The 27913-nt window shown below is 31.9% G+C and overlaps 1 protein-coding gene across 3 annotated transcripts in view; it reads left to right on the forward strand.

Annotated features, from left to right (window-relative positions):
- Nucleotides 1–27913, forward strand: part of LOC129745661 (inactive serine protease scarface-like) — a 194886-nt gene that overhangs the window by 78881 nt on the left and 88092 nt on the right. For all 3 annotated transcript variants that reach the window (XM_055738919.1, XM_055738921.1, XM_055738922.1), the window contains exon 4: nucleotides 1800–1952. In XM_055738919.1, the coding sequence (XP_055594894.1) occupies nucleotides 1800–1952 (153 nt within the window). The remainder of the gene's footprint in view (nucleotides 1–1799; nucleotides 1953–27913) is intronic.

Consider the following 27913-nt stretch of genomic DNA (forward strand, 5'->3'; position numbering starts at 1 on the left):
TTAAGTTATCATTTGGATCAACATATGATCCGTTGATTTTTTATACAAATAAACAAATAAACAACTATATAATCTTCTTTTTAAGAAATTTTAAATTCTACACCTCGTAATGGCACAAGACACGTACTCGACTTTAGCATCTGTTTTCGTACTCCTGGTACGATGACAGTTATCGACGGTTCCCTTTTGAAGATGTCATCGCCTAGTAGCGAGGGGATGCTCGTTGTCAACACCTATCAATAAGCGCAAACTACTTTGCGGCGTAACATTTTTACTCGAAAATTTAAATTCTGGTTTTGATGTGTATTCGAAACTTTTTTCCTAATTTTTTTATTGGTGTTTAGAGAAAATTGATTTGAAATTTAAAAATAAGACTACTTAAGATTTATTTTTAAACAAATCTCTAACTCAGAAGAAGGAAGAAGTAATGAATCAGTTGAATCTATATTTTTATCCCCTCTCCCCCATGGACCCTTCCCACGAGCAAATGGAAACAACTTTAGCATGGGAAAGCATTTGGATACGTTTAACGGTTATTTGCTTATTTAAGACTTCTTTCTCCTTCAATTGAGGATACAGTTATGGAAGACGGGAGCTCATATACGATTATTCAGCATAAACCAAGAACTTATCCAACAAATGGAACCAAATATGACATGAGAATAATCATACAATCGAGCAAACGGAACAGAATTAGGCATGAGAGTGTATTTGAATACACGGAATGTTTCATCTTGATCCCCTCCTTTCAGGTAGGGGATAGGTAGGAAGAGGGGCTCCGATACCAATTTTATAGCATAATTCGAAAACTAATAAAGAAAACGAAACCAAATATGGCATGAGAGGGAATACGAGCACAAGAAATGTCAAATGGGAAGGGAGTCACTCATTCAATTTTTTGTTATTATCTCGATAACTTATCGAGAAAATGGAACCAAATTTTCATAGGAGCATATTTTTGTACGGTCTATACTTTTTCGATGGTTTGAGACGCCCTTCTTTTGCCAGATAGTTGACAGAGGGTCACCTTTTTTTTCAATAACTCGAGAACTTATCGAGAATGGAGCCAAAATAACATAGGATCGTATTTGTATACAAGGAGTGTTTTTCGGATGTTATGAGACCCCCTTCCTTCCATTAGGGATATAGAAATTGGGAAGGGGGTCACTCTAACAATTTGAATAATAATTCAAGAACGAATAGCTAAACTAAGTGTCCCAGGACGTTATTTTGTTACAAAAAATGTTTCTTTGAAAGTTTGAGAGCCTCTTCACATTAAAAGGGCAAGCGAAGATTCCAAATATTAAAAAAAAATATTTTGGCATAAGTTATAAACTTATGAAGCAAAGAATTTTAAAATTGAATTGAAAATTTTGTGCAAATAAATGAAAAGTTAAATAACTAGGTACCACAACGTAATTTTTTAAAGGTGTAGCAAAGCACACCGGGTCAGCTAGTAATCAATGAAATATACAGGGTATCCATGGGCACAAACGACATGTGTTCTTCCGACTCAGATTGGCTGATCTGATCAAGCCCTGTTACTGAAGCTCCCCTTGCGCTCCAAGTAATTCACAACATTCAATTAACTCGAAAACAAAACCAAATGAGAATAACAAAAAATCTCACCACTTCGTAGATCCGCAAACAAGCAACCCCATGATCTATAATCTAGGAATATTAATATGCGATAAATTCGCGCATCGATCGACTCCTTTCATCCGAAGGGTGCTTCTTAGTCAACAACCTTTTTCATTAATTTTCGTCCGTTTTTTTTTCTGCTTCTTCTTCCCCTACAGAGCTGCAATTCCGAAACCGAACAGTGCTGTTCGATCGTCCGGGCGCCTCCAACCCAATGTCCGGACAACACCTACGTGTGCGTGTCCCAGAGCTTATGCAACAACGGCGTCCTGAGCTACGATGCGCAGAACTCGATCTCCGCCCAGCAACAGGTAAGCACAGGCAATGTTGTAGGGGTATCAGGAACAAATTAATCGATGGTTGGGTTAGTTTTGCGTGAAAATATCTTACAGGACGATTTTAGGGGGTGGGAAAAGTTTTCAGCATTTTCATCCTTAAACTGAGGAACACAAATTTAGAGAAAGTAATCGAAAAATGTGCGACTATAGAGTCAAAACTTCAAAAAGTCTCACGGGAATAAAACCTTAAATAATCAGTTACGCAAAATAAGTAAGCAACCACTTTCCTGCGAAGCTTATCAAACATAAAAACAAAAATAAAATCACATAAACTAGAGTCGTATGCAAATATTACATTTTAACAACCACCAGACTCGACTTCTGTATTTCATCGGAATCTGCCATCAAGATATGATGAGTATAAGTATGTTTTACTGGGGTCCGTAAATACATAATGGTCACTCGGGTTCATTTCCATCCAATTGGCCAGGCAGCAAAAGAAGTGGCAAAGAAAAACTGAAGACTTAAATAGCATAAATTCGATTTTATGTTTACAGAAAGCCTGCAAGCCGACCAAACGACCAGCTTATGACCGGCATATTTGGACACGGTCCGGTCCGGCCTGGTCGATGCAAATCTCAAACGGAGTGCAGAAATTTTTGTATTTTACGAGCTCAAGAAAGCCATACATAATGCCTGATCAAGCAAGAGGGCGTCTGGCAAGGTCGTTCGTTCGCATCATTTCAGCTGAGATTAAATCTTCCAGGAACTACACTTTTTTCCTTAAATTGTCATGCGGTTTGTTTTCATAATATAGGTGGTGATGTTTTTGGAAATCTCTGCTGGTCCTGATCAGTATTTCAAATTTCAAGGCTAATTTTTTCATAAATTTAGTATCCTCAAATTCAGAAATCAAAACAAGTAAACTTCTTTAAAGAACACCTAATTTGCTATTTTATAAATAAATATCTTAAAACGTTTGAGCTCTCTATCTAACTACCTGACGGTATCATAAAAATACAGAAGTTACCACGGTCGCCATGCGCCAAGCACTGATAGAAAGAGAGGAACAGAGAGCAAGAGTGGCACTGGGTCATACACCACGCTAAAACACCGGTTTGATTACATAATCTGCAAAGATCACCGCTAGCGTGTGTGCTCGCGCCATTGACCGCTCCGGGTTTTGGCGTGGCGTGGCGTAGCTTCGAAGAGACCGGCAACTTGCCCCTGCAGCAATAAACGGGGTATGCCAACGGTAAAGGCCAAAACGGCAGCAGCCGCAAAAAAAAACCCCATCAACAACCGGGAACCCCTGAAGCTATTCCAATCCTCAACACTCTCTGATCATCCACCTCTCAGCATTGGTCTTTCTCGGTCAGCCAGACTGGGCTCTCTGAGGGTTTCTCGGCGTCGGGGTCTCTGAAAACAAACGGCAAGTTCAAGCTTCGTTCAAGCAGGTTCGAGATGCAGTCACCTTCGCATTATTTTCAACTTGTCAAATGCACAGGCACCGAAGAAAGAACCCTACCCCAACTGCTAAAAGCGACGATGATTGCCCTGGCGATCAGTTGATTAGTTCGGGCGATGGTTTCATTCATAAATTTATGGATCAGAGTAATGGATGAAATTGGCTCTCGTTGAGATAATTTAGAGTACGAAAATTGGTTTTTATTTATTTTTTGGGATAGATATTTTTATAATATATTCTACGAATTTTACACCCGTTGTTGTATTAGTGAGACATTTGTTTACGAGACGGCCAATTTTAGGAACTCAGAAAGGATTCCATTTTGGAACAAGGGCCATAATTAGGAGCATTTGAATAAAAATAATTCACAGTTTTGGAGCCGCCACTATTTTACTACTCTCTAGGCTAGAAAGCTATTTTTTCGAAGAACATTCATAGGTGCACATTACAGAAAGGCTACAATCTTGGGAAAACTGTTCAACCATGCCTAAAAGGTCAACATTGGGTACATTCACCTTATTTTCAAAAATGATTTTCTATTGAGAACTTTTTAAAAAGTCATCAAGAAGATAAAATTCACATCGAATTCTTTTAAAAATTAAAAGTTTTAAAAAGAGATATGCCGAAAAGTAGCATTTTCAACTTACGAATAATAATCTAGGTTCAATATTATGTCGATAAATAACAAATAACAAAAGAGATTATTTCAATTTCTTTCAATTTTTCCCAGCTTGGTGCCCCTCGTGTTTTCGAGTCGATTAATTTCAATCAAATATTTTAACACTTTTCTTGGATTTGATGTGAATTTCGTAAATTTAGCATACGATTTGTCACCCATCACAGTGGTTCAATATAAAAAACATTTGGCAATAATTATTAAAAACTTTTTCTATGCGATAGTTGAAAAAAAAAATAAGAAATTGATTTTTGTTCATCAATGTTTCTCATTTTACTTAAATTTCCAAAACAGGTTTTGAGCCTCATACATACTAAATTGAATATTCTTTAAATGTATCTCGCGTGAGCTTTCATTACGTCGTATGAAACAAAACACAATACAATGCAATGCAATACAATACAATACAATACAATACAATACAAAACAATACAATACAATACAATACAATACAATACAATACAATACAATACAATACAATAACTAACATTAACAAGTCGCAACTTTTTCCCATTTGAAATATTTGTAGTCTGGAGATGAAGCTTACGAGATCTGGGAGGTCTTATCCAAACCCACAGTCCTTTGTCTAAACATACACCCATATCAACTAGTTGATTCAAATTTGGACTGCTCGAATGCCAAAAATCCTTCGGTTAAAACTTCATATTCTCCTCTAGCCAGGTTTAGGTCCATTTTGAGGTATAAAATGGGCTGTATTCTGTTAGAAAACAATATTCTCGGTTCACCGAAGCTTTCCTGGATTCATGGATGCACCGGGATCTTCAAAATATCTATGTAGACTGTAGTATTAAAATTTATCCAGCTTTTATTAAAACAAGAGGCATCTTCAAAAAATACGAAACAACCGCTCTAAAACCATGACTTTGAAGTGTTTGGCACAGTGTTTCATTTCTCAAAAAAAAAAACCTGTCAAAAAGTCTGTTTTCATTATTTTTTTCTCTGACACTTTTTGTAATTGTGAAATAATTATAAATTCACTGGAAATTACTTTTAATTTCCATATTAACTTGGATTTTTTTTTATCGTAAGAATTTGAAAAACATTAATAGCTAAGAAAATCCATATATTAATTTTTTGTTACAGATTGCTGCTAAATCTCGTATATCCTAAAATTTTAAATCATCTCAAAATTACAATACAAATAAAATTAATCAAAACAGATTGACATCACAATGCTCCGGTGCTTATTTTTTTAATTTTAATTAACTTGTTGATACTTATAGAAATTTTATGATACATGAGAATTATTAAACAATTTCACAAATATTGTTCAAAGTTTTGAAATTAAGGTATGCAGTCTTTTTTTCAAATGACCATTTATTCTTTCAATGGTTGTTTAAATACAAAACACTTTATTTACATTTAATACGGGAAAAACACACTTTATGCTTCATATTTTCTTGTTTTTCTGTATGACTTTTGAATTTTTATTTTTGATTTTATTTCATGTATCATATCTTTAAAACAATACCATAAAAATATCTTACTCTTTTTCAAGTTCCCAGTGGTTCCCGGAAATTTTGACCTGCAAAGATTTGGTCAATAATCAGAAAAATATTTAAAAAATCGTAATTTAATTATGTTTTGAGAGATATTTTTCTTTAAAAAAAATTACAGAGAAATTAATACTGATAGTGCTTTAAAATATGATAAGAATTTTTTTTAATTGAGTTTTGTGGTGGTTCAACTCTTCGAAATCGTGCTCTAAAACTGGCTAAAAAAGGCAGTCTAATTTGCAATACCAGACATTTGGGAATCAATCCAACGTAGCATTAGAGTGGAGTTATGTGAAGTTTTTTTTTTAAATCTCTAGTTGAAGGTAAAAATTTAAAACTTTAATGTGTTATGCCTAAAAAATAATTGTAAAGCAAAATATATTCGCGTCTTAATTATCTATTCGTCATTTAATGTAAGCAAATATTTGCGAAATTTTCAAAAAATATTCTAGCTTTCCTTGGCATTTCTTTGCGAACTTCTTAACGCGTATACTTATGACTAAGCTTGCCAGATTGCCCGGTTTTATCCGGGTTTGCCCGGATATTTGATGCAAAATTTCGATAAAGTCCGGTCCGGCCCGGTTGCCCGGATATCGTGAAAAAAGTCCGGATATTGCCCGGATTTTTTCACAATTTTCACAAAGACACCAAAAAAAATCAAAGTTTTTGAGTAAGTTTCAACAAAATCGATTAACGGTATGGAAATTTTCAATGGTTGTTTCAAATAATTTCGCTGATTTACTTTTATAAACCTTTAAATATTTAAGTACTCCAAAAAGTTTTTGGAAGTCTGCAATTACATTAATAACATATTAATTTCAATTTTATTTTGCATTTTTTCTTTGCTTTTATGTATAATTACACCTAAATTTTGCCCGGTTTTTGCCCGGTTTTTGGATTTGAAAAATTGAAATCCATGACCGGATTTTGAAAGGTTTTTATGAAAAAATGCCCCGAATTGCTAGGCCCGGATGGGAGTGGAAAAAATTCTAGCAACCTTACTTATGACTATCATATTCAGGGATTCTCGGAGCCTGAAAATGCTGAAGCACAATGAAATATTTGGATCAAGGCCGTGCGAACGGGGTGGGGGGGGGGGTTTAGGGGTTTAACCCCCTCCCCCCCCCCCTTGGAGATTTTTTCCAAGTGAATTTCAACGTAGTTAAAGGGAAATAACTTGATCTTAAAAGGTGTTGAATGAGTTTTAACAAGAAAGGCAGACATTTTTCTCGCCTCCGGCGGAAATTCCTCTTAACTCACCCAAGACTTGAGACATTTCATTTTACATAGTTACATTGCCATTCACGAATTTGAACTTGTTTTTAATTGTATATTTCGATTTGCAATTCAATCAACATTTTGTATTGAAACTCTAAACTTGACATTCAAAAACACTACCTCATCTTTACAATGGGTTTATATTAAGTAGTGTAACGAAAGGAATTCAGAGTTGGAAACCAACCATTATAACACCAAAATTAATTGATTGAATACTAATTTTATACATTAACATAATGGTCATCAGAATTTGCAAAACAAAATTTAAAACCTAGAATCCTCAATTTTATTACTACAATTTTTTTTTACAAATCACCGTGTTGATATGAAATATTCTTCAAGAAACCAATTTCAGTCTCAATTTTATTTTGTGTTTCTTGTTCTTTAAATGCTCATCATTACATTCGAAAGCAACGCATGAAGTTTTAAATCTAATTGAGTTTTAGATACTTTTAAAGAAAAAAAACAAATCGTTTTGCAGGTTTGAACAAATTTTGTTAAATGAATTCATTTTTTTTAAACTTTATTTAGTAAAGTCAGACATACTTGTAATGATATCTTTCCACATTTTTCAAAACTGTAAAATTTAATTTTTTAAGATCATGCATCATCAGCTTTGAAATATTTTTCCTTAATTTAATAAAATAAATTATAACTAATTCAGAATGAGATTTTTCTTTAACGTAGATTTGCTATTTCATCAGTTATCAATGATTGGATTCACCAAAAACTGATGGATTTTAAAGCTTATAAACTCCATATCACCAAAAGGCAAGGTGATTGAAAAAATTGACAAACAAAACGAGTTCAGCGCCATTAAATTTTCCAAATCAATGATTAAATCGTAGACATCAAAATGCTGTTCCTTTGAGTTATCAATTAAATTCTATTGATAAGTTTTTAAAATGGTTGGACGAGTATATTGAAAATAAATTCTTCTTAAAATTTTGTTTTAATTTTCACATAAATTTACCGAATATTAAAGCAAAACTATTCAAATTTAGAGAAATGTTTTTTATAGGTTTGTTTTTTTTTAATTTTAAATTTTTGTGTACTGAAAACCTAATTTTCTTGGAAACCTTTTAAACTAAATTTGTAAAATGGAAAATATAGTTTCTGTCCTTTCCAGAACCCAATATTCCAATTGAAACCGACAAAATATCCAGAGCTTGACATTTTATACTTTAAAACTTTCGAATGAAAATTTATAAACTTTTAAATTCTTAAATTTCATTTCTTCAATTTTCATTATATTTAAGCATTTTTTTAATCGATTATTATTTAAATTTTTTTTTATGTAGTTTAAAAATAATTTGAAGTAGCAACTTAACAGTTCAAATTTAATGCCCAATGTCAACTTAATTTCTATAAATTTTGTGCTTTCAATATTCACAACAAAGCTTGGAATTCATTATTTTTATTTTTTCAAATTCTTATTTATCATTTCCGAATCTGTAATCTGTGGATTTTTTATAATCGAGAATCCACATTTTAAAACGTCACTTTTTTTTCAATTTCAAGATAGTACAGCAGAATTTTTTTTTTAATTTCAAGATAGTACAGCAGAATTTTTTAATCAATCCGTTCACTGAAAATGAAGAAAAGTAATGTTTAATAAAATTAATAGTAAATGACAATCATTATCATTTTTCTAACAATTTTTAATCATTGTTGAATTTTAACATCAATTTGAGATTTCTTTTTTTTTAATCTTGTGTTATTATATTTTATGTGTTCTGTTTCTGTGCATTGATTCTTGTGCTTGAAGCTTTATTCAGAATTTTGATTTTTATTCTTTTTCTGGTGTTTCGGAAATATTGATTTCAAATTTGAAAGCTTGACTGCTTAAAATTAATTTTCAAGCATATTTCTAGTTCAGAATAAGGATCATAATTTTGATACACTTATGACTTACCGGAAAAAGCATTGATTTGAAATATTCATTCGGATTTGTTTTGAAAATTTGGACACATTTTATCAGAAAAAAGGTATTATTTTTTAAGTTTGTCTGTAAATCATAAGTAAGAAAATTGTTTAGAAATCGATTTCTTTATTTATTGTGTATTTTTGGTATTGTTATTATTATTGGCAAAATTTGAATTTTGAAGACCCCCCCATGGACGGGTCCTTCGCACGGGCCTGATTTGGATAGATAATAATGAGCACTTTAAAAATCGACTTTCTGCCATCTTTTCTGTGTTTTGTGCCAATGTGCAGCGGGATGCTGGGTAGAAAACTTGAATTTCGATAAGATCCCGGGGGTACATCCTGCTTCCCGGACTTACTTGATATTCAGAAAGTCTCTGGAGAGATTACTGAAGAGAGCCAAACTGGGAATCGGGAACTCTGCACCAGCTAGTTGCACTTGGTCCGGAATTTGGATTCAGAACATGTTTTTACGGGAGTAATGATAGAACCGAGGAATAACATAATACATTCTATTTTTTTTCTATTTTGTTTATTTAGAGAGGATTTTAACCAACATGGTCATTCTTCCTAAACATAATATCATAATACAAAAAACAAAACTCACCTCTTACGCCTCGGAAACGACTCTTTCGCAAAAAGACCATCCAGGTCTACCTTGCCCGGGAGATACTTCCTTGGCAGATAATTTTTCTTAGCCATTACGAGGTGTTGACGCTTAGGAAAACAACGGCGGAATGCTCACTGCTTGAATTGTTAACAATTTTTTTTTTGGTTTTCCGCTAGAACTTTGATAGTTGATAGTTCAGCATGGTTAAAATATAACAACAATTGTTGTTTTCAGGAATAAACCCTAAAAAGGTGAAAAAAAACTCGAAAATGGTTTTAAAAAAATGTGCGTGTATCTCCTTTGCGTTTATCTTGCCGATATAGCGTATAGAGTTGTTTTTGATATTCCCTACCAGCGGCAAATAGGACTATACTCTACTACTGCATTGGACGGATTTCGCGTCAACTCGACACAATATCTGGCATAACCCTCTCAGTATAGTCCTTTTTGCCGTTCGAAGTGTTCATGATATTATGCTGGTTGTTTCACCAACACTTTTCAATTTTGGGAACATCAACAAAAACGACCATGCTTGTCGACCGGCTGCCCGTTTTTTGTATCGAAAGTTTTTGAGGTTAATTGTCCCTACTCATCTGTACACGCTCAGAAAGTGTGCGTAAGAAATGTCAAAAACAACTCTATTGAATGAAACTTTGTGGGTGTATAGACCTTAGTTTTTCCAAAAAGATCTAGACCAACATTTGAAAAGGGCCGAACTGTTCAGGCCAATTTTTTATGAAAATTTTTAGCTTAAAGTATACACATCCTCCAAAAATGTGGTCAACGGGGGAGTTTTTGAATAATGATTGAATTTTTAGAAAAAAAAATTGACAAAAAATATTGCAAAATGCTACACTGAGAGAAATGTATTTTAAAAACTAATAATCAATTTCCCAAAAAAACGCCATCTCAGAATTTGATGAAGTTTTTTTCTAAGATGGGTAGTAATAATGCCTACAACAGTTCTTGTTTTGAAATATACCCAGAGTCAATGGATTACTATATAATCTGCTTCAAATATAGATTTATCATTATACACCCAAAACATTTTTCATTTTTCATAAAAAAAAACCTTTAATCAGTTTTGGTTAGAAAACTCATTTTCCTTAAGAGTGCTCACTTTGTGATGTTCAGAAGAGTTGTAGACCACATTATTCTTCATTTTTTTAAATCGACTAGAAGTTTTTAGTTAGTTTTTTATTTAGTGTAGGTAATTCACTTTCTTTTACCATCAATTATTACAATTTTTTTTTTGTTTCGTCGTTTTAACATTATTATGGCATTCGCGATAATAATGGTAAAACGTTTTACCATTATTATGGCATTCGCGACTTTAGCAACGTTATAGCTGGCGGATCGTTATTGAAAAACTTATCCGGTACAACTGTGTTCGATGTTTACTCTTGGGCTCGAACTCGCGGTCATCTGCTCAGGAGGCAACAGACTTGCCAACTGAGCTATATCACAAGCCCATCAATTATTACAATCGAAGCCATTATTCCTTTGAAATCAGTACAATCAGTTTAACGATGCAGTTTTTGAATTAAAGGTTGGAAATCTACACTGATAAAATAAATCACATGATTTTCCAAAAAAATCATGATAAAGTTAAGAAACTTTTTCCGTTAAATATGCACAAGTTGCAATGTATGAACGACTCGTGGGCCTTTTGCCATTACCCGGCTTAGAGAAATATTTCATCAAATTTTGAGATGGCGCTTTTAAGGAAATTGAATTTTAGTATTTGAAATGCATTTTTCTCAGTGTATGATTTAAAAAAAAATTTATTATTTTTTTCTAAAAATTCAATCATTTCTCCAAAACTCTCCAATGAACCACATTTGTGTAGGAATTGTAATTTTTGAGCTGAAAATCCCTAAAAAAATTTGCCTGAAAAATTTGGCTTTTATAAAATTTAAATAGTTAATCTAGACAATTTTTGGAAGAACTGAATATGCCAAGTTGCTTTACTAGGAAAGATCTTTTGTCCACCAGTTTCATTGAATTCTGAGAGGGTCATGTAAACTTCGTGTCTACTGGGCGTGAAATCCTTTATTGTTTCCACAAAACTAGTCAAAAACAACCCAAAACAGACTTCAAAAAATTTTCCTCAACCAAGCCAAACTAAGACAATTGATTGAATAAATTGTTAGACGTCGTTTAACTAAATCGAAACTACACTTCAGATAAAATAAAGTTTATAAAATTATTAAATGATTTGTGGCACTACTGGTGAACAAATGTGACTTAGAGATGGGTTTTGTTTTTTTAAATGTTTCAAACATTAACAAACTATTTAATAAATTGGTTATATTTTTAATTGGTGTTGCCTAGAAATGATACTGAGATAGGTACACAGCAAATTGTATTTTGCTGGAAACCAGCAAATTTTTGTTGGATTTTATCCAGCAATTTTTATTGCTTGAAAATCCAGCAAACTAAATTGCTGGAAATTCAGCAATATCAGTTGCTGGAAATCAGCCTTCTTAATTGTTGGAAGTCAGCATTTTTTCATAAAACAACCGAAATGTTTCAGATTCTTAAATTGATTTTAAATTTCAGCCCCCATGGTAGTCATATTTGTATATAAAAATTTGGTAATTAATTTTTCTTGAACGACATTTATTTTAAATTTTTATAACAAAATTAAATTATATCTGTCAGTGGGTTGATCGCTTTTCGCCAAGTTTTGCTTCGCTATCATGCTCCATCTGAAATGAATATAAAAATTATAAATTTTTTTAACGAAGTACTTTATTAGTATAAATGCTTCATCGCTCGAATATGAAGTCGAAAACTTTTCGCGCGCAGCGAAAAATAATGAGCAGAATCAAAAACAAATTCGAATTTGACAGATCGATTGCTGGTTTTTTCAGCAAACAAGAGCAAGTGCTCAAAAAATCAGCAAGACGGAGAATTTTGGTTGGTTTCCAGCTTTAATTTTGATTTCTGGAGCTACCCAGCTATTTTCTTTTGCTAGAAATCGGGGTAAAAATCTACTGTGTATATGTAGTTGCTTTAACTTCTAAATAAAAAAAATCCATGTATTTTTAGTTTCAATGTTCTCTCAGTCTTTAAAAAAACATAAATCGATCGGAGCAATTCTCTATCCTCTCAATTTTTGACAACAACTCAAAAATATAATTTCTAGAATTTGAAGGTGTACTTGAATTTGTCGGATGTAATAAGTTATAGGCTGAGAAACTGTATAAGCATATCTCTTACCTTCTTTTTTTTTTTGAAGTTTTGCAATTAATTTATAACTACTACATTATCTCTTTCCTAAAGTAAACCACTTATTATTTCGCAACATTTAAAACACTTACCGGATCTGAAAGGTGAGAGAGAGAGAGTGTACTTTTTCATTGTCTTAAAATAACCACTTTCGATTTCAACCATGATCTCCAAAGTCAAGGTTTCCAGTCAGCCGGTGTCGGTCGGTTGGTTGATCGGCTGGATTGGCCTCTCATGTTCAATCAACTCGACAAACTTACAGCTTAGTCCATTTGTATGGAAGGAACAAAAAATATAAATAAAAATACTATCAATCCGACAAAAGAAAAAAAAACACTTCAACTCACCAGCCTTCATCCGATGTGATGAAGACCAAGAGTTAATCAAATTAATCGATGGAAAGATAGCGCTAATTTTTTGCACAAATCTTCACGCTTGCCAATATTGTTTTTCTTGGGACAAGTGGGTTTTTTCAAGTCTTTGGTACGTCTCTATTAGAAGAGGATTCTCCAGATTGATGTTTGGAATTTCTCAACTTCACACCTATGTAGCTTTGGCGGCTTTTTCTAGGCATCAACGATTTGTTGATGGTGTTTAGTTAAAAGTCAACGTTTCACACCAATTTGACCGATTTGTGGATCCTTCACCCCTGAGCCGAGGTCCTTGTGGCTGATGGTGCAGAAGATCGCTGTAGATTTTAAGACAATAATGTGTTGGAACTTGGAATTAGACAACGACGGTTGCATAAATGATGTACTGGTGTTTGAAAGAGGACTGTCAAGTTTCGATAAATAAGAACCTTCTGCAGCCATCAAACTTACTGGGAAACGATGCGTGATAATTTTCCTTAACAGACATTTTGTATCACATACTTGCAAGAAAAGTTTAGTTGAATTTATTACTCATAGATCATCATGTACTTATGGATGCTTCGTTAAAGAGCCTCTTTAACTTTTTAGTGAGTTGTAAAGGGTATTCCAGTAGTCCGTCCGAGTGGAAACATTCACATAAATCTTCAATAACTACATCCTTCAAGTGGGCCTCTTTTTCAATCTTTCTAAGATGCGTGGTTGTGTGGCGAAGGTTAGGTTAGAAAAAAAGCAACATGACATTTGGTAAAACACAGAAGCTACAAAAGAGTGTTCTATTGATTTATGCAATCGACCTACACGTACAGAACATAAATAAACTTTAAAGACGAAGTGTGTTCTAATCCGACTTTGTAGTGAGATTTAGTTATGCATTTTTGTAAAATTTACTACGTACAATATTAAACCAACTCAGAACACACTTTTCATTAAAACTGATTGAGTTACTTTGAAAACATGAAAGCTCACAACTCATAATTAAATAAGTCGTCTTCCAGTCCTTCCTCAAACACACGTGCTGAAGTAAATTGACAGCAATAATTAAGATCTCTTTTTGTTTGAATGGAATGATGCTAATCTGAGATCTATCGGGTGTTCGTCAGATTGAATTGCCATGTTCAATAACCAGCTCTCAATTGTGGGCTGAACGTTGTCTTTAGTTTTTAATTATTTTGCGCATTGTGCAACAGAGACGTAACTGGGAATGATTGGATTAACTTTGGGAGGCTTATTGGTTGTTTGATGAATATTATCATCGTTTCTATCTAGAGATGTTATGATCAAATCATATGTTTCAACGTGAAGCATTTCAAATTTGTTTGTTGAAAAGATTATCCAAGAAGCAATCGATATTTTCTGAGCTGACGTTTACAGAAGTCAGGAATTATAGGTAAAATCTGGCGAGTAATGTCACGTGATTCTCATAATCATGCCTATATCGCAATAGACTGAGTCGATTAGGGTCATTTTTGAATTTTTGAAACCCTGGTGTCTTAAAAGCTTCTCTTTTATTCAAACTTATCCATGATTTTTCGAAGAATTTTTAATTAACGATTACATGAGTAAATTTTAACTATTCTGGTTTTATGGAATAATAGAATATTTTGTTCTGAAAAATCAACATCATTTTTGATTTTTTTTTCTGTGGAACTGAGCCTGTTAATTGGTTTTGTGCCATTTTTTAAATTCTTGAAAGGATATTTTCCACTAAACAACTTTGTCGAAGATCATAACTTCGTGTCTTATTAGGTATCAAATTTATAAGCTGTTGAATAGGGGTATGTTTTTTTGGCATTTAAAACCAATCAACTCAATCGACATCACCGCCTACGCCTATTAAAGCACTGCTTGAAAAGAAGTCACGCAATACCTCGCTAGGTGATGTCAGTTGAATTGATTGATTTTAAATGATAAAAGACATACCTAAAGTTGCCAGAATTTTTTCAGAACGTATCCGGCCCGGATAAATCCAGGAAATATTATATAAATACTTGACAAAATCCAGGCGTTTGATTTCAAAATTGACGACAAAAAATCCGTGAAATATACGGGCAAATTTTGCTAAAACTTCAACAAAAATCAAATCAAAAATTGAAAAAAAAAATTTCATTATAACCCATCGACAACATTCAAATCGTATTTAAGGCTTCCAAAAAACCTTTCATGATTATTTTTTTATAAAATTTGCTCAAAACATTTCGATTTAGAGACATAAAAAAATACTTACAACACAGTTTGCTATTTTGTGATATTTGATTTGCCAAATAAAGTGAATAAATCCGGGCAAAATACTTAAAATCCTCTCTTAGGAGTGTTCAAACTAAATTAGAAATTCTTTGAAATCTATACACATTTTGAAAACTCAAGAATGTACATATGTATACTGTCACCTAAATTTTTGGTAAAATTTCTCTTAATATCTGCAAAATTAAAGGTTGTAGATTTCAGGAACAATTTTTCTGTAGGGGGACATAATCAGAGCATCGAGGACCAATTTAAATTGTGGAAAACTATCTCGAAAACACGATAAGAAAACATAACTTTATTAGTGAATTTCAATATCGATTAACCATCCAACTCTGAAAAGAAAGCGCTTTTATTTATTTCTGATTTTGTGTTATTACTGTGTTAAAGCTCCGGAAAACTTTTAAAAGGGAGTGACAAAAAGAAGTACCACGTCGAAAAAAAAAATTTTTTTAGGAAAGAGATTTATCGTTTTATTAATCGTAGAAAGGTTTTGGATCATTTTCATTTTTGAGAACAAAAAAGTTGCAAATGATTACGGATAAGCTTTATAATAATTGGAACAAATTAAACTATTTAAAAAAAAATTCCCCTGACAAAGATTTTGTGATATACCTCATTAATTTCGGCTGGTATTGATCGACTTGCATTTAAAGACTTTAAAGACTTAAAAAACACATAAAATTTTTCGATTATTTGTTTTTAATTTGTTTCGTTAAAAATTGATATGTAAATATGAATATTGATATAAAACATTAGCATTTTATTTTGATACTTCTTAACTCAAAAGATTAAAATCAATAAAGTTCTACAAAATATTAAAAATTATTATTTTAAGTGCGGCCCGCCTAAAAGATATAAAATTCAAAGTGTCTCGTTAGTTGAAAAGGTTGCTCACCCCTGAGTTAAACAGCTCTTTTTGCAAGCAAATTTCTTAGACAAATGATTGTTGAATTCATCCTAAGAAAGACATTGGTTGATTGACTTTGACTAATTAAAACATTTAAATAGGATTCAAGGAAAATCTATGAAATGGCTAATGAGAAAAAATATTACGAAATCAAATGATTTTCTCGGTTACCTAAATAGGTATTAAAAATGATCGAAACTATACATTTTGAGACATATTTATTACTTTGAAATTGATTATTAATAATTTTTCGACCATTTAATATTATTATTTTTACAGTTTTGCAAAATTTATGCTTTTGCCAAAATCACGCCATTTTTTCCGTAATAAAATTGGGAAACCATTGTACCACTGTTTTTTTGTAATTTACCCTGCTATCGTTTTTGTCTAAAGCTAACGTAAATTTCTAATTTATTTTTTTTCTTCAAACTGATAATTTTAGCTGAGTGATACCTCTTACAATGAGTTTCGGTCAGAATTGATGGCAAATTTTATTTTCTGACTGAAATTCTTATCTTTTGGGATAAGTTCAATTTTTTCCACTGTACTTTGTTTAGATAATATTCGATCTATTTTTTCTCAACTTTTCAAAGCTCGAAATTACAACTAAATGTTTTCGATTCAATCAATTAAAAATGATTATGCAAATCATGGAGCTACATGGCGACCGTCATAAAACTCAAAAAGTGTTAAAAATTCGTTTGTCAGTTTTTGAATATTTACCCCAAAAGTGATATGACCCTGTAGCAGGGCCGAAGTTTTTTTTTCACAATTTTCCCTATAATATTTTCTCTTGAAAAAGTGCTACTTAGAGTATCGCATCATTCGGATTAAAGTTCTTTTATATCAATTACTATGAATAATTTATTTAAGATCATAATGTATTTTCGAAAAGATGTTTCATAAGTTTCCAGTTTTTTTTTTTGAAGCTTTGGAAATGAATGAGGAGTCTTAAAGGCTTCATTTGAAAGTAAAACTTTGGTGAAAATGTCTCAAATATAAAGGAATAAATGGAAAAGAATAAGTTTGTGTTTCAAATAAGATTTATATTCAACTCTTGTAAACTCGATTTATTCAGATTTTTGTTAAGATTTTTGATTTCAAAGAATCTACAATATAACCAACCAATAAAATATATTTTCAGCTGAATTTTCCAAAACCTGAAGATTAAATACAAGTTATATTATAAAAAAATCATCATTTATATTTTTTCATCATTAATATCCTTTGAAAAAAAAAATAAATTGATAATAGGATTTTTCCTAGAACGTAATTTTAAAAAATGAAGTCATATATTATTTGAAAAAGTGGTTTGATCATGTTTTGTGATTTTCTTGGGCAATTTTGAATTTTAATTCTAAATGTGAATCCTGCAATTTGAATGTGAATAAAAATTTTGAATTCCTCATTTAAAATTCATTGTTGAATCTAAAATAAAACCAAAAATTTTAATACATTTTGAACCAAAAAGAGCATTTTAAAACAGAATTCTGAACCAGAGATCTCTTATTTGAATTGGAAATCTTGGATTTTCTATATGAATTCTTTCTTACATTATTTATTCGTTATCCAGCTAGTAAATCTGAATGAAATTCTGACGAAGCTCTGATATTTCAATGCTGAATCACTTTTATGAAACTTTTTTAAATTTCAATTCTGGTTAAGAATTCAGAGTAAAAATGTCAAATCCAAATATTAAAAATTGATTCTAAATGTTTTCTTTTAATATTCCAGAATGATGAGTTTGGAACATAGTTTAAAAAAATCTTATTTTATTTTCAAATGCAAAACCAAGATTTTAATCAGGATTCCACAATCCGGTTACAGGCAACAAATTTGAACTTATAAAAAAATTTGAACCAGAACACAGGAAATGATTCAAATACAGGCTTACCAGATATTTTTCTGGGCCATTTTATCAAAAATTGAACCCATTAAAGGCTATTAAACCTTGCAAAATCTGGGCATTCTACAATACAAAATATGGGCAAAATTTTTTTCGAAAAATAGTTTTTCTTTTCATCGAAATACAATACATTTGTCGCCGTGATAGATTGTGAATTAATTAGTCGGCTTTTTTCGACGCGTTTTCGAATGATTAAAATGTTTTTTTTTTTATGGACAACTGATAAAAACGTTTTAATCAATCGAAAACATGCCGAAAAAAGTCAATTTATTAATTCACAAAATACATAATTGTGATCACGAGCTTTAATTTTTCCTTGAATTTGCAAATAAAGTGGAAACATTCGGGCAAAATCCTTGCAATTTGGCAACCTTAGTAAGTCTAACCTTATTGAAAATTCGACATTCGGGACTAGGGACTGTACCCTAGTCATTTCGTTCATCAACTTCTTTCGAGAATGACTTTTGATATCGATTTCCGAATATATTCTTTAAATATCTAACAACAGATGAGAGAATTTTTTAAAAACTGTAATAGTATGGGAGAGTGGGGAATCATGGGCCACTTTTTTTCGTTGTTCCATAACATCTTTATTATAAAAGATAAAATGAAAATAAAAAATGGTATGGCTTTCTACATTTTCAAGGTATCATTAGGTATTTTTTTTAAATTTTTAATAAGTTATGTTCTCCAAATTCTGACTGTTTGAAAAAAAGCAATATTTTTTGGATTTTGAAAAATGGTGGGGAATCGTGGGCCACCAAATCCAAATTGACCAAACAACTTTCAAAGTTTATGAGTTGACCCAAAACTGTGATTTCCTAATTCATTTCGTTATTTAAGAGCAATTTCAGATGATGAAATAAAAAAGAGAGCTGTGTATGACCGAATAGATTCAAAAACTGGCTCGCGAAGGTTTTTCAAAATTCCTTACATGGGATGGACAAAATATTTTTCATAACTCTTCATTTGGCATAAGAAAACTTCACAGATAGGTAAAACGTATTTTAAGTTCTGAATGTGTATAAAAACATAAAAATATGGGTGATTAAAGATGTGTGGCCCACGATTCCCCACAAGCTATGATTTGCAAATTGGTTGCGTTTGTGTGACTTGTTGATGTTTCATCGAAAATTCCTTTTCCATGTGAAAGATCATGACAAAACTAAGATCATAAGCGTATGAGCATATTTTTGTTATGTACTTTAGGTTCCCCATCGATGAAATTAGCGGGTGTTTTTTTAATTACGTAAGTAAATTTTTCTATCTTTTTTTAGTTTGGCAAATAAAAGAAGCATATGATGCGTATTTCAGTCAACAAAATATAGGAATATATGCTCACGTAAAGCGACGACGATGACAGTTGGTTTGAGATTTTTATCTCAACACACATCTGCGATATTAAAAGTGGCCCACGTTTCCCCATGGCCCACGATACCCCACTCTCCCCTACTGTAGTGGACCTTGGATAAGATTTCGAGATTTTGGGCTTAGTTCTGAGTCAAGTTCTGAGATTCCAGAATGATGAGTTTGGAGCATTGTAAAAAAATCTTATTTTAGTTTCAAATGCAAAACCAAGATTTTAATCAGAATACAGATTCCACAATCCAACTCTTGGCAACAAATTTAAATTAAAAAAAAATTGAAACCAGAACACAGGTTTCAAATCCAACTTTACCAGATATTTTGCCGGACTATTTTATCTTAAAACCTTGGAAAATCCGGGCATTCGATTTCAAAGTCTACAGCCCAAAATCTGGGCAAAAAAATCGAAAAAATTGTTTTTCTTTTCATCGAAATACATACATCAATTGGCCCAATCATTTCGGCAAAAAACAAAACTTTGTACAATTTTGAACGACCATCGTGCTATGAATAATTTATCGAATTGATTTATGCCTCCAATTAAAAAATTCTACAACCAAAATTAATCAATAACGGACAAAACATGATTTGTACTCAAAACAAAGCTATCTTCCAGAATGAATAAAGCTAGTATTTATACTAAAAATTTATTTAAAAAAACAGTAGTTTTAATGAAAAAAAATCTCGTCTATTTTGAAATTATACCTTTTTAGATTGAAGACACGAAAAGAGTTCTAAAAGGATCTCATAAGCCGTTTTAAATAGTTTGACTAAGAAGGAATTTCAAGTAGGATTATAACTATCCAACAACTCGAAAATTCTAACAACGAGACAGGAAAATAATCTCGACAAAGATTATTGAAATTGGTTCATTTTTTTATTCATGCTCTTGATTCAATCCAGTTTTAAAAGTTTAATTCTCGATTGCGGATAAAATACTTATAATAAATCTTGCTTTTTCAAACAAGAGCAAAATGTTTGGATTGCGATTTGAAAAACATAAACTGAAAAATAAACTTAAAATCAGATAGTAGAACTTCTGAGTTGACAGCTGGATTAAAAAGTAAAATCTTCAATCCAAAAGTAAAATTTTCAAGCCTATATCATTCTAAAAGAAATTAATCACATTCAACTTGAGGAATAAAAAAAAAACAAACTTTTGTACACACGTGACAAACAAACAGTCCGTCGCCCAAATGTAGAATTTCCCAAACTGTTAAAATATATTTAATTCACATCCTTTTAAACCAGTCAATGACTTCGAACTTCCCCCGAGATACATATCTGATTCAAAAGCAAAATGAAGTAAATTGGTAATGATGTGTCATTCCAGATTGCGCCACCAGATTGTATCTACCCAGTCAGTGGTTTTTGTGTTGTGTTCTTTGTCATTTTTAGCGCCTCTCGCGATGCGACTCAGGAAAAAAGACGGAAAATAAATCAAAGCTAAAAGTCACCTCAAACGCTTAGTCTGAACATTCGTATTAACTTAGTTTGATTATTTAGATCTTGTAGAAAGATACTAGTTAAAAACTAGGGACAATTGATTGTTAGAAGTTGATTATAAGAAGAGTATCAGCCAAACAACACAGTATTATACGATTGTAAAATTGTAAAAAACGAAAAAAAAAACACATGGAAGAGGAAATAAAACAAAATTGTTTCAGAACCCGAAGGTCAGGTGTTCATTTTCCGTGAACGTTGTTGGGAATTTTGAAAAATAAAAATTATTCAATCCCAAAAATTAACAAATAAATCTTTCTGGCGTAGCGTTAGCACTGCCCACACATCGCTTGACGCGTTCTCGGCAGCAATTATGAATGGCGATTATTCTTGTTCTTTCTGAAGACACAAAAAGCGTTTTCCGGCAGTTTGGGAGCTAACTGACGTGAGAAATGGTTTCGGAATCGTGCTTCCCAAAAATGGCTTTGGCGTTTCATAGAATCGTTAAACTAACAATGATGCTCCTGCCTCAAGTGTTATCTGGAATAAATTACAGTTAATGAATGATTAATGTTATTCGAAGCGTGAAATTGCGAGCAGACAGAAGTTTTGAAATATTTTGCCTGGAGCTGCTGTTTCATTTGATCTGAAATAGCTCTGATTAGCTGTTCTATTGCTTCCTGTTTGAATGATTGGTATTCTGTTATAGCTTCCAAGTAGAGCTGGATTAAACTCTTAATAAAGAAGTGAAGTGAGAAAACTGGGAAAAATTGTGGATTTACTTGATTGTTTCAATATCATTTTAAATGGAAAAATATTTCTGCTAATAAGAAGTTGCTAAATTTGAGAATAGTTTATCACATCACTTTAACCTTGCCATTATAACATTACCAATAACGCATCATAACAACAACATATGGAAAAAAAATCTGAAAAGTTTTGGCCAGCAAAAATGTATTACATTGTTTCCATAAATTACAAAAACAATTAAAAAATAAAATAAAAATCCAAGATCTGACAACACCTTTAGGGAATGGTCGAAGCTGTTAATTTTGATCCTCGTACATATACACTGTCGGCCAAAAGTTTGGGATCACCCACTAAAAAACATGCAAATTTTGATCGTTCATATCTCAGCCGTCTTAAGACATATTGAAAATCTTCTGATCTCATTTGAAAGATAATGAGCAATAGCTATCTCGGAGGTATTTTGTTCAAATATAATGTTTTAGTTTTGAACTTAAAACTTAACCTAAAGTTATAACATTTTCAAAAAGTCGCACTAAATATTCAAAGCCGATCATCTCGGGATAGGGTGGACCAAATCTCAAAATTTGAGTGGCATTAGAATTCCTGTTCTTTACTTCTCAAAACACAATCAAAAAAATTTGAGAAAAAAATTCAAGAATGTATTTTTAATTAATAAAATAGACACTTGAGTTATCGTCCAAAAGTTTGGGATCACCTCTTTGTATGGTGAGTTTGGGATCATTCTTATAAAAACATGCAAATTTGTTTTATTCATATCTTTCTCATCTAACATCGTATTGCAGAGCTGAAGGGTTCATGTGGAAGCTTAGGAATTGTTGTTTTTTAATAAATTCATTCAAAAATTATATTTTAAGGTGAGAACTATAAAAAAAATCTGGGAACTTTCAAAAAAACAATTAATTTCAGGTGATTTTTTATGGTTATCACTTCAAAATATAATTTTTGAATGAATTTATTAAAAAACAACAATTCCTTAGCTTCCAAATGAACCCTTCAGATCTGCAATAAGATGTTAGATGAGAAAGATATGAATAAAACAAATTTGCATGTTTTATAAGAATGATCCCAAACTCATCATACAAAGAGGTGATCCCAAACTTTTGGACGATAACTCAAGTGTCTATTTTATGATCTTTACAGATGATCGGCTTTGAATATTGAGTGCGATTTTTTGAAAATGGTATAACTTTAGGTTAAGTTTTAAGTTCAAAACTAAAACATTATATTTGGGCAAAATACCTCCGAGATAGCTATTGCTCATTATCTTTCAAATGAGATCAGAAGATTTTCAATATGTCCTAAAACGGCTGAGATATGAACGATCAAAATTTGCATGTTTTTTAGTGGGTGATCCCAAACTTTTGGCCGGCAGTGTATGTAGGTAATTGCTTCATAATGAACGACTGCCAGTTGGCTGTGGTTTTGCTCCTTTTTGAAACACAACTTAATCGAGGGCGAAACGTGTTGTTGAATATTTCATTTTTCTGGTGCTTTTATTCTGATGGATGGTTGAGATCTGCCTGGAAGGCTTAACAACCGAAAATAAAAGAAAATGCTGGTATTTTGCAACGGAATGTTTTATTTCTACCAATTCGTCAGGACAGCAGGCCAACATGCTTGTCGAGACCGTTTTTTGATTGTTTTTTTTTTTTTTGGCAGTCAATCAAGAGCCATGCCTTTAAGTTCGAAATCTGCAAGTTTGTTGTCGGTGGTCAGTTTTGATTGGATCTGTCTTGGGTTCAGAAACACAGCAATATTGCAAATATATTTGGAACAGTTAAAAATGTTCGAATTCCGAACCATCTACAGGATGGTAAGGATAATTTTGAAATCATTATGTGGAACAAAAAAAGTGTAGTTATGTTGCTAAAAAAGTGACCAATTGCAAAGTAAATCAGAACAGTTTTATAATAAATGCTGTGCAAAAGTGATCGAATTTTTAAACATCGTTGAACAGATACATACATACTGTGAATCAAAAAATTGTCCGTACAGAGCAACTTTTAACACCAATATTTTATACGGGACACTTTTTATGCTAACAAGGCACCAAAATATCTTCATTTTGTGCACCAATACGTCCTTTTTTTTCAGATCAATTATTAATTTTCTTGTACAGATACACGTTCGTGAAAAATATTCTATTTAGAACTACAGGTCTTCAAAATAATGTGAAAAAAATAGTCCGTACATCGTTTCTTGGACTGGTTTGCCTTCTCCAATTTTCAGATTATTCTTTATGAGATTTCCAATGCACATTCCGAATTGAGCTTATTCAAAAGATTGCCGGGAGTGTGCGATAAGTTTTTGTAAAAAAATATTTTTTTAAATTCTTTCTGTACATGTTTCTAGCGATCCACTGTTACGTAAATTTACGTTTTTTTTAATTCAGATGGTGGTTTTGAAAACATTAAATGATTTTGTTTTAAGCATGCGCTAGATCAAACCAAAAAAATCAAATTCATCCAGAAAACAGATTTTTCAAAAATATAGATATACCAACATAAACATGTGAAGGAATACAAATTTTCAAACGTAATTGTAAATTTCTGAATTAAAAAAATCATTTCAAATCAATCATCTACTGATGAAAAGAATTCAGTTACCTATATCTCATTTGAATGGATGACGGATTGTGAAATCAACGTAAAATCATCGTTGCGAAATTTTCTGTCACAGTAAAAAAAATACTGTACAGCAATTTTTTATTTAAATGTATGATAAATTATTTATTTTTATTTTTTATCAAACTCCTAAAAAGCACTGGTTTGTATTCTCTGAGCTCTAAATTTAAAATAATTATTTTATATTTTGTATTCGAATGTTCAGTTTTTGAAAGCCAATTAAGACCATTTCCAATTCCAATGACCAATTAGTGCCATTTCTCATTCAAACTTGGATTAATTGTTTTCATTGTTGCTTCATCGAGCTTCGATGATTTTGTTTCCAAATTTTACTATTAGAACTTAAAATTGTATATCGCGAACTCCATGTTTAAAACGGTTCTGCTTGTGTTTATTGTACAATACATAGATTCAGGTCGCCAGATTGCCCGGTTTTATCCGGGTTCGCCCGGATATTTAACACAAAATTTGATAAAAGTTCGGCCCGGCCCGGTTGCCCGGATTTAGTTAGAAATGCTCGGATTTCGCTCGGATTTATTCACTTTATTTGCCTTGATTTGTGTCGAGTAATTCCTGGATTTGGACCAAATTAGCTCGGACATTGCCCGGATTTTTGGTCGACATTTTGGAATTAAATGCCCGGATTTTGCCAGGTTTTAAGATGAAGATAGCTCGGATTTTCCGGCCCGGGTACGTGCTGAAAAAATTCTGGCAACCTTAACATAGGTAGTCCTCTATGAATCAGAATTTTCAAAGACGAACAGCAATATGACCAATTTTTTGTAAAACTTCCTTCATAGGCTATTTAAATTTGAAACGTATGGTACTGGTGGTCCACGTTTCTTCCTGTTCCTGTGTTCCAGATATCTCTGCGTTCTCTGCTCCATGGTAGGCCCAACCATTTTATGTTTTTGATCATCTTGATGTTTTTTATGTTAATATGATCAAAAACATGAACAAAGACAAGAAGAGTAATAATATACGCTTATTATTCTTTGGGACTCAGACATAAGTTCTGGCTATGGAAGTACGATTAGTGATTAGTGATTAGTGAACTTCCTTCATAGGCTATTTAAAATTTGGACAAAACACCATCGATCTTTGAAATGCTGAAAATTAACGTGAAATATTTTAACAATCAACACAAAGGAGAAGCTGCCTTTTGTAACACTTTTTTTTAATTAAATATGAAAATTAAATTTAAATGCTTTGTAAAACTTACTATAGTGGATTTTCAAATGTAAAAGATAGCTTGAAAGGCTTATCTGAACAGAAATATCAATCACTAGACAAAAAGAAAACATTCAGGGTGCAGTTTAACTAAATTTAACTAAAAATAATATTTCAGACAATATATAACATTGGCAATAAATCGGATGTATAAAAATCCAAAAGCGATGTGAGAAAAGTGAGAACTAAACATTTTGATCCCGCAGCAACTTTTTTTTTGTCCAATCGTAAATCAAAGCATAAAAAAACTATTATTTTTAATAGTTCTATCAAACTCTGATCAATTCACTTTTTGATGCAAGCCTAATCTGATTTTTATTTGAAACTTTGAAATCTTTTACAATTCACTAGGCCAAAGAGCGCAGATTTTAAAGGCTGCTGCTACGAACAAAATTGTTTTTGATTTGGCCTACGGTAGAAAGACGGATTGGCACAGTGGTATAGTTTTTAAAGACTGCTTCTACGAACGCCTTCCAGTGGAACAAGACGGAATTGGCTTAGGAAGCACAGATTATTAAGGCCTCTGCTGCTAATTGTTTGTTATGATTTGATCTTGATCATTGAATCAAAGATTAAAAATCAATTATAGTTTTATGTTTTCAATTCCGAAAAAAATTAATTTCTAAATTTAAAAAAATCGGAAAAACAAATATAATCTAATACAGTTTTTTTTTCAAATTTAGTCGTCCGTCATGTATTCTGATTTTCACATTATTGTCGTGGTTTTACAATTCTCACTAACCTCAATTCAATTTTGCCTTGTGTTGCGAAAATAACAAACGTTGCCATAGAAATTTATCAGTTTTATTTATTTTCAGTGTAACCGATTTGAACTCTACGCATCCTTTATATCATCTCTACAAAATCCTCACTAATAATGTTCTCATATTCGTGTGATATTATGAGCTAACCACTCAGAATATCTGGTATTACTGCTCATAAATGGAATACGACACTTGAATATATCTAAAAAAATCTTTTTAAAACTTCTTCCAGTACAATAAACAATTCAAACACTCTGTTGATTCCAGAAAAAAAAATCAATTTTATTACTTTGGTTAACAGAAAACAGGACAAAATTCAAGTTTTTTCAACCTGTTTTTTTTCCCTTGTTAGAATGCTTTCCAATACAGAAATTTCATAAATTTAGCTAACAAATATCTTCAACATTTACTTTGAATGCAAGTTTTTGTGAAAATATCACTTTTTCATAAAAAAACTATTAAAATACTTAGGTGTGTTTTGAATGACAAGAAATTCAATTTACCGCTGAGTATCTATCAATATTTTTTCAAAAAATATTCTTAATACTAAAGAAGACCTGAAAACTTCTTCTGCTTACTTTTTAAGAGATCTTTTAAAGAAAAAACCGTAGTAAAATGAATTTAAAATTCATCGAAAATTTTCACCTAATTGTTTACATTTTTTCCTTATAACAAAACGTCAAAGATTCATCTGGCATCCCGAATCCATTGTTCTGACTGAATTGTGGATTGATGCAAAGCGTGGAGAACCAAAACAAGCAATGTTTTGGTTCTGGTCGGATCAGCAAGTATATTTTGCTGCTGGATCGTCCCGCATAGTGAAATATTTCTTCTGGAGGATCCGAACAAACAGGAAGTTTCAACAAAATGTTTGTTTTTCGTCATGAAGTTTAGTTTTGAAAAAGCCTGCTTTTCCTACTAAAAAAACAATTTCAAAAGTAGTAATTTTCGATACTAACGATCTGTATCTTCAGGTTTAAAAATATGATTCTGAAGGGTATTTAGCGGTTTTGCTAGAAATTGTGTATGCAACTTGTGGCAAAACTCCATTTCTTCAGATCTTAACGTTATTCTCCTGCTCGTTTCCAAGCCTCGTTTCATAAACTTCCGACTCGTGCAGAAAAAAATTTCAATTTTTACAACTTTTTGCATAATTAACTATTTTAAGTGAGCTTCAAACGACAAATGTTGAATTTTTGTCAATATTCATATCAACTCTAAAAATATAATCTGAATTATCAATCGAGTTTTTAAATTATAATACGAGATATCAATATCTAATTGTAATTTTCAGATGATTCCCAAACGTGTATGAACATAAGAAATTTGCAATAAAACTATGATTTTTCAGTAGAATCTGAAAATATGCAAAGTGGCAAAAAGTTCAAATAAAAAACTGCTTCTTAACACTCGTCATTTACATTTTTCCGAGGGGCGAAGAACTTCAGAACTGATCTAGACACATTTGGGGGCGCTGATTTTAAATATGCAATAAGTGTTTTTTGAGCCACTTTTGTTTTCAAAATAAATTTGGAAAAAGGGTGAAAAATTCATTAATTCAATTTTGGCACTTTTTGGGAAAAATTGTAAAACTTTACAAAATTTGGAAATCAAAGGTTTTGAATCAATGATCAACTTTCCCTGAGATCGTGAGTAATTT

Source organism: Uranotaenia lowii, chromosome 2 (genome assembly GCF_029784155.1).
Source record: "Uranotaenia lowii strain MFRU-FL chromosome 2, ASM2978415v1, whole genome shotgun sequence".
Taxonomy (NCBI): domain Eukaryota; kingdom Metazoa; phylum Arthropoda; class Insecta; order Diptera; family Culicidae; genus Uranotaenia; species Uranotaenia lowii.